This window comes from Trichosurus vulpecula, chromosome 4 (assembly GCF_011100635.1).
Source record: "Trichosurus vulpecula isolate mTriVul1 chromosome 4, mTriVul1.pri, whole genome shotgun sequence".
NCBI classification, from domain to species: Eukaryota; Metazoa; Chordata; class Mammalia; order Diprotodontia; family Phalangeridae; genus Trichosurus; species Trichosurus vulpecula.
The window spans coordinates 139,337,413-139,354,530 of NC_050576.1; the positions used below are offsets into that span (position 1 = coordinate 139,337,413).

At 39.2% G+C, this 17,118-nt stretch overlaps 1 protein-coding gene across 2 annotated transcripts in view; it reads right to left on the reverse strand.

Annotated features, from left to right (window-relative positions):
- WDR64 (WD repeat domain 64) overlaps window positions 1-17,118 on the reverse strand; it is a 169,766-nt gene that overhangs the window by 117,737 nt on the left and 34,911 nt on the right. For both annotated transcript variants that reach the window (XM_036757403.1, XM_036757404.1), the window contains exons 5-7: window positions 14,763-14,792; window positions 11,373-11,483; window positions 3,963-4,177 (exon numbers count right to left, since the gene is read on the reverse strand). In XM_036757403.1, the coding sequence (XP_036613298.1) occupies window positions 3,963-4,177; window positions 11,373-11,483; window positions 14,763-14,792 (356 nt within the window). The remainder of the gene's footprint in view (window positions 1-3,962; window positions 4,178-11,372; window positions 11,484-14,762; window positions 14,793-17,118) is intronic.

Genomic DNA, 17,118 nt, shown 5'->3' on the forward strand with positions numbered 1-17,118 from the left:
CAATACCTGGGTTTGTATTCTGTCTCTGTCACTCCCTGGCGGCAAAGTGCTATTTAAATGAAAGGTATGTACGTGTGTGCTGTGTATGTATGTGTATGTGTATATGTGCATCTATACACATATATACATATACTATGTATATACATATATGTATATATAACTTCTTATCTCATATAAGACAGCTCCAATTTCAGATTTTTTTTACATGAAAATGAAGCAGTATAGTCAAGAGGAAGTAGCACAGGTTGGAAGCTGTGGGCTATAGTCTTAGTTCTACCAGTTGCTTCAATCTCTGGGACTTTATAGTTTCCCCATTTATAAAACAAGGAGGCTGACTTAGATGATATTTAAGGTTTCTTCAAACTCTATAATCCTATGATTCTTATTATACTTATCTATGTTACATAGAACCCCACACCCACACACCCTAATAGAAGACAGACTTTCAGAGCTAGAACCATGCATTATTTATTTCTGTATCACTCATTCCTGAGAGGAAACATGGCATTATGGATAGACAACTGTCAGGGAACTCAGAAAGAGCTAGGTTCAAGTCCTATCTCTGACTCTTACTAATTGAATGAGCATGAACAGGTAATTTAAGTTTTCATTTCTCCCTAAGGAACCTCTAAATTACTTGCAAATTACTAATCTGCACTGATGAAGGGAGTCTTTATTTTAGGACTTCCCAAATAGTGGTGAAATCACAGTTCTGGATACACAGACATGGCTCCTAGTCTTGTACAGAGTAGTAGTAAGTTGTTATTCAGTCGATTTCAATTATGTCTGACTCTCTGTAACCCCATTTGGGGTTTTCTTAACAAAGATACTGGAGCGGTTTGCAATTTCCTTCACCTCATTTTACAGATGAGAAAACTGAGGCAAACAGGGTTAAGTGACTTGCCTAGGATCACACAGCTAATAGATGTCTGAGGCTGGATTTTAACTCAGGAAGATGAATCTTCTTGACTCCAGGCTCAGCACTCTATCTGCTCTGCCATGCTCTGCCATGCCCGCAGAATAGTTGTCGCTTAATGAATTCAATCCATAAGTGTAGGAGTTGACTGAGTAAATCAATTATCACCACACCTCCATTTAAAATAAATGATCACTTATTTGCTTAAATCACTTAGATTGCTACCAATCTAATCCTATCATCCTATTGCTAATTTGCAGCATTATCATGGAAAAAATCACTGTATCTCTCTAGATGAGATCCCACCTATAAAATTAGATGGCCTCTTAGGTCCCCTCTCAGCTCTGAGAAAAATATAAATCCAAGTATCCTACAGTGCAAATTCACAAATAAAGCTGGGGAAATGATGTATCCTATATTTTCGGTTCAGTAGATTGTCAAGTAGATCACAAATAAATATTGACTAAAAAGCTCAGGAATAGAAGTCAGAGTTTGTCTCAAATTTTTGTTTAGAGCATGAGACAATATTATCACTGTCTTTACGTACAACTTAGTGGATGGTATTTTCTATCTTGATCGTCCTTCTTCTTGTAACTCTGGGTCCTGGATTACCTCGTTCCTTAGTACAATGCTCAGCTCAGTACTAGGATTTAATATATCTTAGCCATGAATTCACTGTTGTATCTCCAGCACCTTGAACATTGTAAGCCCATAATGATACGTTTGTTGAATAGAATGCCATGTAAGAGAGAATATTCCAGTGGCTCCTAAAATTGCACTCTTTACTTCTGAATTCTTTTCTCCCCACAAGCCTGCCTAGGCCCCACCTTGCCAAGTTTCAGGATCTGCTTGCTATAGGGGTACCTTTCCTCAGTCAGAGGCATAAAAATTGTTTGTGCCTACCATTGATTTCCTTCCTTGTGACAGCTATGTACAAGAATGAGCAAACACATGTCAATGTACATTAGCATCTTATTATTTTATGAGCATACAGACAATCCTTCAAGTCTCTCTGAGGCACCCATCAAGTAGAAACAAAAAATGTGAATGTGAAAAAGGGCCTCTGGCTTTTTCTGACAGGTGGCATACATCTTGGTGAAGGGAAGATTAATGCCTTACTCCACTGTCTTGATGGAGGAGGGTCTGCTACAGTCTGAGCCCTAGTTAGAAAGCTGAACAGTGACATGCCTGACATTTTATAGAACAATAGGTCACATAGTGGTAGGAGAGGGGGAGGAGGGGTTGATTCCCCATCAATTTAGCCTGCTAAACACCTTGGTGAGATGAGTAATATTGTCCAGTTGTGACTGTCATCTCACATAGTTGGTGAGAAATGGAGCCAAATATTGTGAGAATTTTCACTCCTAAGAGTTCAACAATAGGAGTAGGCTGACACAACATGTAACAGTAATAGTCATTTATATTACTTTTTATCCAAGTACCCTTTCTGAAACAGCATAGCATATTGGATAGAGAACTGACCTGGGACCTGGGAATACCAGAATTCAAGTCTTGCTTCTGATACATACTGTGTGCCCCAGGGCAAAACACTTAAACCCTCAATGCCCTAGACAACTTTCTTAGACTCTAAATTGCAGAGAAGATGAGGACTTGTATTGGTAGGAGTTACCATACCTAGGAGTTCTCTATACTAATGAAATCACAGGTCCAGTCCCCTCTCCCAGTTGTAATTGATTCTCTACATTCTGTGTACACTACATCTTTCTGAGGAGGGAGGGAGAGATAGGGGGGTAAGGATGAGAGGGGAAGAGAGAGGGTGAGAGGGAGACAGAGAGAGAGAGAGAAAGAGAGAGAGAGAGAGAGAGAGAGAGAGAGAGAGAGAGAGAGAGAGAGAGAGAGAGAGAATGTGTGTGTGTCTGTATGGAGGGGCTCCTGCACTCAATTTTGAAATAACAAGCAGAATCAGTCAGGCCTTGGGGGTTATTGTAATGGCAAGCAAAGTGGGACTTTTTGCTGTTTTTTTCTTTTGGAGTGCTTCTCAGTACCAAGGTAATCAAGTGCCTTTGATTGATTCTTGCCTTTGTTTGAATCAAGAGTTTTTGATCGAATTAAGAGTCCTTGATTGGAAACAGTATATATACTCTGAGGTTAGCATTTTGCTTTGGGGCTCGCTCATTGGAAGAGTGTTCATGTGATTTGGCCAGACAAGACTCTGGGTTGCCATTAAGGAGCCCCTTGGCTTTTAAAACCCAGATATTGGTGCTTCTTTCTCTCTGGTAACCATGTATATATTGCCATGGTTAGATAGTTAGAAGTCTGTCTGTTGATTTGTGTTATTTTCTCTGTTTGTAATTTCTGTTTGTGTTTGGCTCTGAAGTTCAGGGTGCTGACTTTTCCCCCTGAACAAGTGACTGATATATGTACGTTTGATTAAAGTAAGATTGTTAACCCCTTAAAGTTGCTTTCCTTTAGAAAAGCAGATCAAAGAACCTGTGCTAGCAGCCCTCCTGTGTGCTGATGTTATTGGCCTTACATCTCTATAGTAGTTGCAAGTAACATTGTTGTTACAGTTATATACTGCAATTGTATTTTTATGATAAAGCAAAAGGAGCAACATCTTGCCCATACAGTCAGGGGAAAGACTCCCATTTAAGCACAGGAAGGCTAGAGAACATATCACACAAAATCTATTTTAGTGAATAAATGACACCTTATGGGCATCCCTCCCATGAAAGGAAAACATTCTTTTAGGACCAGAGATGATGAAACAATCCAAACCAAATGAGTCACTTCCTGGCTAGAACAAAAATCTTTCCCACCATAGTATTTAATCCAAACCAATTTTAAATGCTTTTACACCAAGAACTAGGATATTTTTTGCTTCTTGCTCGGATTTTGCTTCTTGTTCAAGTCTTGGTGGCAAGCTGACAAAAAAAAGTCAAGACAAATCTAAAAGTGGGAATAATGCTGGCCAAAATCAATGAAGCACATTTGGGAAATCACTTTGAGATGCTCAGACCAAATGTCATCATAAGTGTGTTGATTACAACTATTAAAATAATTAACCCATAATTCAACTACTTACGTCTTGAAGTTCTTGGAGTCCAGGATTTGGGATTGCATTTTTTTTTTATTTTTTGATTGCTTGAGTCCAAAATCATCACTGTTTAAAGTAAACCTGTTCACATAGCCACCATCATCTCCCGTTAGGATGTCATCTCTGCACAAGTGGTCTGTCATAGGCACCACACAAACACATAGAAGGCAGTGATCCATTGGCTTTATGACAAAACAGTTATCCTAAAGGGTAGAGAAGAGATTTCATTCTTACTGAATGGTTGTTCCCTTCCCCTCAGATTTGTCCTATTGGTGGCCAAAAGCTGAACTTTCTAAAGTACGCTGATGAATAGACTTGTGGGGCAAAAGGGATGTTGAGAGATCAGTGATCAATCAATCACTGTTTATTACATATCCATTAAGTGCTATCAAAGATATGGAAATATGAGATGTGATCCTTGACTTCAAAAAAATTTACAATTGCATCCAGTGGGTGACCTTGGCCTTTTCAAGCTAAATTCTGGGTTAGAATTGCAATGGTACAGCTATAAGTTATTGTGGCCTGGTATCCTTATCTGACAATGACTACAATCAGAGTAGGAAGAGCTGAGATCACAACCAGTACATCCCTGAAACTATGGTTCCTACAGAGGGAGAAAATAGGAGAGCACTATGGAAGAGGTGACTCAGATCCCAGAGAGGAACTAAGGTTGGAATGGTCAAAACCAGTAGCTGTTGAGAATACTATCAGTAAACAAGGCATAGAGGGAGTATTTTTCTCACTAAACCTTTTCTTCTTTCCAACTTTCCTATTTCCACCCAAGGCACTCCCATGCTTCCTGTCTCCTAGCTTCATCATTTCAGGCTTCTCACTCTGATACATTTGGTCAGTTGTCAAGTCCTGCTCTTTGTACTCTACAATGTCCCTTATTACATCCATCTCCTCTTCACTTGCACAGTTACCATCTTTGTTTGGGCCCTGACCTAGCTTATTCCAACAGACTCCTAATTGGTTTCCATGCATCATCACCACCATTTTCCTCCATTTTGCACAACTGCCAGAGAAATTTTTATTAGCACAGATCTAACCATTTGACTCCTCTACTCATTCAACTCCAGTGGTTTTCTGTGGTCTCTAGGATAAAATATAAATTTCCTCGTTTATCTTTTAAAGTCAAACACAACCTGGTCCCATACTGTCTTTCCAGCCTCACTGGACATTATTCCCTCTCCTCTACTCTAATGATACCGCTAAACTGGACTTCTCAATGTTCCCCCACTTGACATCCCACCTCCCCTTTCTGTGCCTTTGCACCAGTTGTTCCATATGCCTAGAATCTACTCCCTCCTTACCTTCACCTCAGTAAGTCCATTCCTCCCTTTAAGATGCAACTCAGGCCTAACTTTTGTATGTATTTACACTCATTCATTTTATATTTATATTTATGCTATTTGTATTTATGGGCAGCTAGGTGACACAGTGGATAGAGCACCAGGCCTGGAGTCAGGAAAGTTCATTGCAATGAGTTCAAATACAGCCTTAGATACTTACTAGCTGTGTGACCCTGGGCAAGTCACTTAACCTTATGTGCCTCAGTTTCCTCAACTGAAAAATGAGCTGGAGAAGGAAATGGCAAACCCCTGCAGTATATTTACCAAGAAAACTCCAAATGGGATCATGATGAATCAGACACGACTGAAACAATCAAACAACAACAAATTCTGTTAGACACTCTACAGCAATCTTTTAGGAAGTTATCCTACACACACCATAGAAAAGCTCTGAAGAGATCATTTGGTTGGTGGCTGGAGTAGAGAAAAAAATCAGACATCATAATCCCTTGCTGGATAATAAATAAGTGAAACACTACCTTTCTGTAGGTTTAAAGGAGGCAGCACATGGGCTGATATGTTTGGTTGTCACTACCACGGTGCCCCAAATATCACATGTGGGACCAAAAGGTGTCGTTCATTGTTTCATCATGTTATGAAAATTTAGAAAGCTTCCTCGGGGAATGATGATAAAAAATTGTAGATCAAATATACTAAATAATTCATTATACAATAACAGTAATATAGAGAAAAGAGCACTGATCTGGAATCAGCTTACTTGGGTTTGATTTTTGGCTCTAGTGTTCACTAGGTTAGCAAGTCATTTCACCTTTTTGAGCTGAGAAATATCTATAAAATGTGGATAATGATACATTTACCATGTAAGGTTATCATAATGATCAAATGAAATAATATATATGTGGCTCCCTTTACCCAAGGAATTAAGAGTGTAACTGAGAGAGAGAAGAGAGGAGGAGGAGGGAGGGAGAGGGGGGGGGGAGAGGGGGGGAGAGAGAGAGAGAGAGGGAGAGAGAGAGACAGAGAGAAAAGAGAAGAGAGAAGAGAGAATGGCAATGTACTACCATGTTTTTTCTGCTGCTCCCTGACTGGGATTGACATGCTGCAAAAGGACTATAGCTAAATGAGGTCAGACCATCAAGAGCCATGGCAGAAAAACTGTAGCTGTCATTTGCTGAGAATTGCAGTTTTGACATTACTCTTAGAGAAAGCATGTTTTATATCTGTTTCTTTAAAATCTCATTTGTATAGTTGTGCACCTAGTCCCTAAAAGCCAGTGTTGAGATATCACCATGGCTAACTAGAAATTTCATTGCTCTATATGTATTTTCATTTGCTTAAATGCAGCTGAGAGGGAGGCTAAGGTTGGCTATGAACATACACACATGCACAGAAGGAAATTCCGTTTCTAACTTCAGAGATTTGTTACCAGCTGGGCCTCTAGACAAACCAAAGAGAATTTATTGCTGTATGTTATAACTTTTAAAAAGGAGAGAAAAAATATTAAATGAATCTGTACCAAAAAGAAAGTCTTAGCACAAAATACATCTGTGGTGTTCTGGTAGAAAAGAAGGTTTGGTAAGTAGAGAACTAGATTCCTCTCCTTCAGAGGCAGCAGCCTCAGGAAAATCCCTCTCTGTCATTCTGCTGAGATGCAAAAGTTAAAGAACCAAATCCTCCTCCTGCCTCTACCATGATAGGTCTAAGGAAAAAGTGTTGCAGTTGGGGAGGCCTCATAGGAAGAGTTAGGAAGGGGTGAGTCCATACACCTGAAGGTGGAAGTCAAAGAAGGATATCTAGTTTTCCTTTTTTAGCCAAACTCCATATGAACACCACTACTAGAACTATGTTTTATAAACTTTAAAATACTACAAACATGTATGCTATTATTTTTTATTTAAATATTTTGACTATCCCTTCACCAAATCCCTTCCTTCTCCAATGCCTAATGATGGTGTGATAGTTTGAACTCTGAGTTATTGAAAGCTAATGTTATGGGGGTTTAGTATATGTCCAAATCACATCAACCATCAATGGAAGGTACTAGAAGACTTGCTTCCAGTAGACTAGAGAACTGGTGCATTTGTGGACATTTTGCAGTTGGCCTACCACATGATTGGGAGCAGTCCTTCTCCACTGGCTGCATGACCAAACCTATGTCTTTAACATTGCCTGACTGAAGTTGGTGCTTTTCTGTAATCCCATCTAAGGGTGACAGATTCTTTCATTCACAACATGTGGTAAGGAATGGGGGAGGGCCTGAGGGGCTCCCTTCCCATGGCTCTTAAGCCATGTGGCCCCAAGAAACAGGATTGGGTGATTTGGCTTTTTCTTTGTCCTTTACCAGAGAGCGAAGTCTCAATCCAAGAGTTCTTATAAGACAGTTCAAGAATCCAGGTTGGATGTTGAAGTCATTCCAACAGGAAAAACCTGGGGGGGAAGGGTCCTGGGATACTGAGGCTTTGAATTTGAATTTGGTGGGACTAAAGCTATGTAGGAACTGAACTAAACTGTGAACCTGATACATTTCTTCCCCTCCTTAGAGACTAAGGTCATATATGTGGAGGGAGGAGTTGGATCATGCTCCCAGGTGCTGGTGGAAATGTTATTATTTCTGTTCTTGCTATATGTTTGAAGTAAATATCCTCTGTAAAAGCTAATCTGATGTTAAATGTTTAAATGGAACTAGGGTGCTATTCACTGAGCCTGTAATATGGGAGAATACAATTAATGGGGGCATAGAGAGCCAATAGTGGAGATGAGAAACTTTACAACACACATTAGGGCCCCACAGAACCTTGGGGGAGGGAGAGTGGTAAAATGTAACACACCTGGCCCTCAGTGAGTGGGGTCAGAGTCAACCCATGATACACTATGTTTGCAGAGTAGAAGCTGAGGAAGGTCCTAATATTCTGGAAATGTTTCCTTTGCAGGCCCAGTACTAGAGGCTTCATTGTTGTCCATGAACCAGCCTCACAGAGTTCCAAGAAGCTCCTCACCAGGTTAGCTATAGGGTCACCACCTTCAGGCACAGTTGGTCTCAAAGAGCATTATTGAGGGGTTTCAATCAAAATCGGTAGAGGTAGTATCCAAAGTGATGAAATCACAGTCCCTTGATGCATCAAACAAATTGACTATTTTGATGGGAATTCAATCTTCTTTCAGACTAAATGATGACTGTCCTTTCTACTTTCCCTCAAACTTCCAACCTCATGCTTGGATAGTGCTCTGTGAGGTTAGTGCACACAGCACATGGAGGTAAGGAGCTCGATCCTGGTGGGCTGTATGTGCTGTCCTTCATTTTTCTTCATGAGTGTCTGAATGCTTTTAAAATTCTATTACTCAGACTCCTGTCTCAGGCTCACTTGGTAGCCTGTCTGAAACATTACTTTAAAGAAATGATTGATGAACTTTGATTTGAAACAAACAGGTACACCTAAACCACTCCCTTTGAGAGGGAGAGAGATAGATGAGGGAAATGAGTACATATTATTCACTATAAACGAAAAGGGGTGTGTGTGTGTGTGTGTGTGTGTGTGTGCGTGCGCGCGCGCTCGTGCGTCTTTTAACTTTAAGCATGTAGTACTAACAATGTAAACCCCATGAAGGCGATAACTTAAATTTTTGTGTTTGGAGCCCTAGCATCTCGTACAATGCCTGTTATGTCATAAATAATATAAACAATAGCAATAGCTAACATTTATATAGTGCTTGTACCGTACTTTACAATTATTATCTCATTTGATCCTCACAATTACCTTGGGCAGTAGGTGCTGTTATTATCTTCATTTTACAGATGAGGAAACTGAGGCAAAGAAGAGTTAAGGGACTTGCTTAGGGTCACACAGCAAGTAAGTGTGAGAAAGACTTGGGTCTCTCTGACTCCAAGCCCAAAGCTCGATCCACTGTGCCACCAATCAATGCTTATCGATTCACTATATTTCATCTGAATTTTGCCACACCTCTTTGTTGGCTTTACTTGCATATTTGTGGTCATTATGTGTAATTGTTACTTCCCTCTGGATCATTTTATATAAATCATCTTCCCATTGTTTCTCTGAATCCTTTGTGTTGGTCATTCCTTATAGCAAATTTCAATCACATGGATATCAGTGTAATTTTTTTTTTCAGCCCTTCTCTGTTCATTGGGCCCATGGATTCCAGTTTTTTCTTTTTTGTAGTCACAAAGAATGCTGCTAGAACCATTGTTATGTATACTGAAACATTGCTGTGATCATCATTCTTCGGCTAGGTAAGGGAATGTCCAGGGGAAACGTGAAAGGGAGACAGGCATCATCACCATCATTGACACAAGTCTGAGGGTAAACTAGAAAATAAAAATCAATGATTTGTTCATTGTGTAATTTCACAAGAAAAGTATTCGAATATCAAAGTTAGGGAAACCTGGCTTGCTAGGTGGTCATAATTCAGGCAGACACAAGGATGTGCCTGTTCACAATGTTCAGGAAGATATAAGCTTATCCTTTAAAATGTTAATGTTGATACCAGTTACCAGTTATGCTGTAAAATCTTGACCTAGATAGAATAAGCAGTTTTCCCACATTCTTTCTGCACATAAGATAGGCCTACTAGAAAGCTAACCAACAGTTTAATCTAGAATTTGAAGAGATCTCAGAGGCCATTGTATCAGTAATTAAGGTGGGACTTTTTGCTGTTCTTCTCTTAAGTGCTTTTAATGATTTTGGCCTTTGTTTGAATGGGGCAGGTAAAATGGGATCTTTTTGTCTTGGAGTGTTTCTCAGCACTAAGACAATGTAATGGTAATCAGGGAAGGACTTTTGGTTGTCTTCTCCTATGGGATGCAGAGGTAGTTAAGTACCTTTTATAAGTCTTGCTTTTCAAATGCAATGGCCAGCAAAATGGGATTTTTCACTGTTCTTTGCTTGAGCCCCTTCTCAGGGCTGAGGTAATCAAGTGCCCCAGGACCCTGAGACAGGTATGTAAGATCCAAGGTTGGTGTTTGACTTTTGGGGGCTCACTGATGGAAGGAGTGTTGAGACTCTGGGCAAGCTGTTGTTATTGCTCCCTGGCTTTGTAACTCAGATAGATGTTGGTGCTTTTCTGGTAACTGTGAATCGTGATTTGACTCAGACAAGGTCTGTTGATGTTTGTAATTTCTATTTGTATTTGTTCTGAAGTTCAGGTTGCTGGCTTTTCCTCCTGAACTAAATGAGTTATATTTATATGTGTGATTAAAGTGAGATTGTTAATCCTTTAAAGTTACTTTCCTTAGTAAAGCAGATCAAAAGAACCTGTGTTGGCAGCCCTCTGTATGTTGGTTGTTGGTGGTTTTACACAGTCACAGTAGCTGCTAGCCACATTGTTGCTACAGCCATGAACTCCAACTCACTCATTTTATAGGTGAGGAAACTGAAGTGAAAGAGATTAAGTGAAATTGCCCAAGGTCACAAGGTCACAAACATTAGAGTTAAATGGTACCTGAATCCTATCCATCCTGCAAGAAAATCAGCTCAAGCCCTATGTCTTCCACAGTCTTCCTTCATGATTCAAGCCCACTGCTCTAATTACTGAAATAATCTGTGCTACACTACCCACTGCCTTGTTCTTTTCTTTTACGTGTATTGGTTTCTCCTTCAGATTGTTAGTTCTGATAGGGACACTTAGATTATAAACCCCTAGCTCTCTGAAGAAAGGGATGGCTTCTTGTGCTCCTCCAGAACCTCCTACAGCACCTGTAGCATCCTCTTAGGTACATAGTAGACAGGCAGTAATGGCCCTACAACGCTTGAAGGAGTTGAAGTGTTTCTTCCCTACCCACTGTCCTCTGTATTTGCTACCAAAGTTAGGCACAGCTGGTTTTAAGGACATTCTTACCCAAGAAAATGCTGTACAATTTAAAAATAATTTTAAAAGTAAAATGTAAAAAACATACACAGTCAGAAAGAACATTCAGGCACTAGAGTAAGGGACAGAAAGAGTTAGTGTCTCCATCTCTCTTTCTTCTTCCAAAATGGCTTAAACATAGCTGGGAGGAAAGTTCGTGCCCAGCTACTGACGTTACCAACCAAAATGGATCTGTGCCCCTGAACCTCTCTCGGCCCAGTACCTGGCTATTCCCTTGTGCTTTGTGATCCCAGATGATGATGGTTCTTTCTGTGACAGCAACAATTCGTTTTAGCTGAGGAAGGTAATCACATCCTGTAATCCAAGAAGTATCCTAGAAGAGAAGGGAGGGGTTTTTGACTTAACAACCTCATCTTACATATCACGTCTCAAACTTGTTGGACTCTACCCCCTTGACACCCTTAAAAATTGTGAAGGACTCCAAAGAGTTTTTGTTTATGTGGGTTATATAGCTATGATAATGACAACAACATCTATATAACACTATAATTATTATCTCATATGATACAACAACTCTGGGAGGTTGGGGTTATTATAATCCTCATTTTACATATTAGGAAACTGAGGCAAATAGAGATTAAGTGACTTGTCCTGGGTCACACAGCTAATGTCTAGGCTGAATTTGAACTCAGGCCTTCCTGACTCCAGGCCCAGCACTCCTACCTTTCCAGTCTTCTTATCCTTTACTCCCTGCCATGTACTCTTTGATCCAGTGTCACTGGCCTTCTGGCTATTTCATGAACAAGACACTCCGTCTCTCTGGGCATTTTCTCCCATGCCTGGAATATTCTCTCTTCTCAACTCCATCTATTGACTCCTCTTTAGTCCTGAATTTTACAGGAAGTCTTTTTCAAGTCTTCTTAATTCTAACATCTTCCTTCTGTAATTTCTATTTATTCTCTACATAGCTTGCTTTGTATATATTTGTTTGCATGTTGTCTTTCCCATTAGATTGCTAGCTCTTTGGGAGGCAGGGAATGGTTTTTGCCTCTTTTTGTATCCCCTGCACTTAGCACAGTGCCTGGCATACAGTGGGCATTTAATATTGATTGATTAAATCTTCCTCCTCTAACTCCTGCTGCATAGAAGAGGCTGCTGCTTCTTCCTCCTCTTCTTCCTCTTTTTTCTTCTCCTCCTTCTCTTCTGATTCATTCAATGTAGTATTGCAAACCCCAGAAAGTTTATTTCATAGACTCTGTCAGTTACTGCAGACGAACAGTAACTTGACTCTACATCGGGGCATAACATAACTGCAAAATCTACAGTGCTAAGGTGAGCAAATCTATCTACATTATCTCAACATAAATTATATTCTTTACTCTAAGGTGAACTTATATCACTCCTGCCACTCCTTTGCCCAGGAAGATTCAGGGGCTTTCTAAGGTTTCTACAAAACACATTATTTTCAGCCTCACAGTGGATAAGAGCACAAGAGTTGGGGTGAAGAACGTCTCAGGTTTTTTTGTTTTGTTTTGTTTTGTTTTTTGCTTCAGACACTTAGTAGCTGTGTGACCCTGGGCAAGTCATTTTAACCTCTCTGTGCCTCAGTTTCCTCATCTGTAAAATCTGTAATATCACCTACCTTACAGGGTTATTGTAAGGATAAAATGAGTTAACATAAATAAAAGCACTTTGCAAACCTTAAAGCACTATATGATTGCTAGCTATCATTAGTTAAAGCCATTCACAATTTGGCTTTAACCCAGGGGTGAAGAACCTGCAGCTTCCATGCGGCCTTCTAGGTCCTTGGGTGCAGTCTTCTGACACAGTCCAAGTTTTACAGAACAAATCCTTTTATTAAGGAGATTTCTTCTGTGAAGTTTGGAATCAGTCAGACCTAGAGGGCCACATGGGGCTTTGAGGCCACAGGTTCCCTACCCCTGCTCTAACCTATCTTTTTTTCAAGCTAATTTCATCTTATTTTCATTTAAGCACTCTACATTCTATCCAGACTGGCTTCCTGGATATTACCCAGACAGAACATTCTATTTCCCATCCCCTGCCTTTGCCCAGGCTGCTCCTCTATCTTTAGAATGCTCCCCTTCATCACCTCATAGTCTCAAGTGTCATCTCCTACAGGAGACCTTTCCTGGGTCCCCAGTGACACTCCCTATTACTTCCCTATCGCCTCAAAATCACTTTGTCTTTTCTTTATACATCTTTTGCATATACTTACTGATATGCATGTTATTCCCCCCCTACTCCCAGTAAAATGTGTTAGTTTCAGAAACTGTTACATTTTTCCCTTTATGCGCTCACCCCTTGTATATAGTAGGTATTCAACCAATGCTTATTAAACTGACTTTGGTAATTACTCTTTTAAAAGAAAAAACATGTATATTAACATCAAAGTAATTTCTCACTTCATCAAAGCTCCTCATTTCAGAAATGAATAACCCAGTCATTTTTGGATGAGGAAACCGAGGATCTGAGTTTAGGTGACTTAGCACAGAGCCTGGTATATATTAGGGTCATAGTAGGCACTTAAAAATGTTAGTTGATTGACTGGTTTATTCTATATCATAGAACTAGTTAGTCGGGAGTAAATTAACAACATATGTGCATATAGCATTTTATGATTTACAAAGTACTTTTTTTCAGAGCAACTATTTGAAGTAAATATTTCCAGAATTATAATCTCTGTTTTAAAGTTAGGGAAATGAGGTTCAGAGAAGTTAAAAATTTGCCAGTGTGGTCACATAGCTAGTGAGCACATCAGAAGCCACATTCAAACCCAGAACTCCTGACACCTAGACCAAAACTGTTTCTGATAAATCATGAATGCAAGCTTCCTGAAGCTAAGTCCAATATTAGTCCCACTATCTTTTCTCACCTCTTGTACCTTCTTACATTACTGTATCTCCAACACCTAATAGCAGGGTATGAAAGGAAGTGATTTCTCCTCTCCTGCCCTATTTGGAGCTGTGGAAGAATTCTGATAGCCAATATGTGTCTCTGGTTTCAAAACAGCATCCCCTGTCTACCTCACTACCAAGGGGGAGAACCAGGCCAACAATCTTTGCTTTCAAGTTTAAAATCCAAGAGGATTTCAAATATTTTTCCAATTTATTTAGAGTAGTTCTTCCCCTGCTGTCCTCAATTATAAACTGAGACACCATATTTATTACCAAGTATGTCCTACCTATTTTTCTGGATAATTAAGAATTAATTGAGTACGTTAGGGTTTTCCCCAATTCTGACCTTCTGTGATGACTGGCTCACTGCAAATCATGTTAGATGTATTTAATTAAGTGGTTGGCATCCTTTCTCAGTGGACCTTAATTTACTTAGATTTACTCTTTATTTAACATGCACCCCCCAAAAAAATGCAGGGTTGGCCCTTTGGGCAGTTGTTCAAGTGTTAAGGACCCTTTACGTTTCCTAGTCACCTCATTTTATAGTCCAGTAGAAATGCACAATGAATAGTCAAGGAGACCTTACTTTGAACCTGGGCTCTGACGCTCCCCAGATAAAACAGCAAAATAGGAAGGCTTTTGTATTTCTAGGCTAGTTCATGTACTTTCAATTTATTGCTAAGAAACTATCTTCCAACTTCCCTTTCAGTTAATTAAAAAAGAAATGATATACTTACTGTAACATTGATGTTTGACTGAACCCTCATCTGCAAGAAAAAAGCCAAGCCAAGCAAGAAGGAAGTATATTAGACATTGCAATTAAGAAACAGAATGCTAACGCTGCAAGCACACTCTAAAATGTAGCCATTTTCATGTTGATGCTTCATGTCATCCTCCTTCCCCTAGGAGACCTCTCTCTCCTCCCTAGCCTATGCCTTCATCCTTCCCAGAAGCTAGCCGGATGGCAAAGCCCAAGTCCTCTTTGGATGAGTCAGGCAATTAAGAGGCTTATCTTGAAGCATGTTGATGACACCTCTGCCCCTACTTTCTTATTCTTTCTCATTGATTTTGCACTGTTTTTACCAAGTAATTCATTTCCCTAGTGCTGCAATATATCACTCTAATTTTTTTCTATTGCAATTATAAGTCACTTAGCTCCCTGTGATGAATGGTTTATAGTGAAATGATATTAAGTTTTTTTTGAAAGTCCTCTAAATAATAATAATAATAATAATAATAAGTAATACTCATGTAATGCTTTAAGGTTTGATCCTCACAACTCTGTGACGTAGGTACTCCCTTTACAGATGAGGAAACTGAGGCTTAGTGAGTTTAAGTGACTTGCCAGTGGTCACAGAACCAGTAAGTGTCTGAGGAAGGATTAACAAGCATTCATTAAGAGTCTACCATGATCACTCTCCCAAAAAAATGAAGAGGAAAAAAATGCTTGTCTGGACTCTGAGTCCATCAATGGGGAGGGAGGGAATTTGGAACCGAAAATAAAATAGAAGTGAATAATTGTTTTAAGTCTTTTATGAGCCATTCACTGTGCCAAGTGTTGGGGATTCAAAGAAAGGCAGAAAGTAGTCCCTGTTCTTAAAGAGCTAACAATCTAATTAATGGATAGGGCTTGTTATGAGGGTGGAGAGGGGAGGAAATACGTTTATAAAGTGCCTACTATGTGCCAGATGCTATGCTAAGTGCTTGACCAATATTTCTTCGTTTGATCCCCATAACATCCCTGTGAGGTGCTGTTATTATTCCCATTTTACAGTTGAGGAAACTGAAGCAAAAGGTAAGTGACTTGCCCAGGATAACACAACTAGTAAATGACTGAAGCGGTATTTCTTTTTAGAGATAGGAAAACTTAAGTTTTGAAAGGAAAATAGAGAAAAGAGGGGGAGCACCACATACTTATTTTCACTTCTGTGTCTCTGCTCCCCTCAACCCACTTATCTTTCATGGAAGTTACATACTGAAGGCCTTTTAATTCTTACAGAGGTTTTATAATCCTTAAGGCTATCCATCATAAAAAAAAAGTTAACCTCTGATGCAGGTTATATCATAGCATTTTCATTTTATATTCTTTAGTCTTTCAAAAAACATCAGGAAATTCATATGTTGTATTTACTCTTCCAAAAAAACCATGAATTATGGATCAGACTATTATAAGGTATTCCAATGTGATCTCTCGTTTTGTCTTTTGATGAATTACTCTGGCCAATTCTCAAAAAAAATATCCCCCCACCCACCCACCCAATACATCATCGTATACAGTTAGTTGGCATGGTGGATAAAGTGCTGGACCTAGAGTCAGGAAGATCTAAGTTTAAATTCAGCCTCAGACAATTACTAGCTGTGTGATCCGGAGCAAGTCTTCTAATTTCTGTCTGCTGTAGTTTCCTCAACTGGAAAATGGCAGTAATGATACTAGCACCTGTCTCCCAGGTTTGTTGTGAGGATCAAATATAAACAAAGCACTTAGCAGAGTACCTGACACATAGTTGGTGTTTAATGAATCCATTTCCCTTTTTCTTTTTTTAAGGCAAGGGTGGGGAACCTGTAGCCTCAAGGTCACATGTGACCTTCTAAGTCCTTGGGTGTGGCCTTTTGACTGAGTCCAAATTTTACAGAACAAATCCTTTTATTAAGGTGATTTGTTCTGTGAAGTTTGGATTCAGTCAAAGGCTGCATTTGAGGACCTAGAGGGCCACATGTGGCCTTCAGAGTGTAGGTTCCTCTTGCTTGAAGGTATTCAACATTTTAAATAACTTTATTTTTTATTTGTTTTAATGCTGAATAATCATACTTGTAAATTTAATTGATGAATTCCATTATATTGATACATTAGAAATAAAACATCTCATTTTAAATACTAAATATTGTATGTTTGTATGTGTGTGTGTATATATATATACATATATATGTATATATATATATATACATATATATATGTATATATATATATATATATACACACATATGTAAAAATGTTTATCTGACTGGATAAAAAAACATACCTCACACACACATTTTTCCCTAATTAGAAATACACATATTAAATTTCACTTTGACAACTGATAAATCATGAAC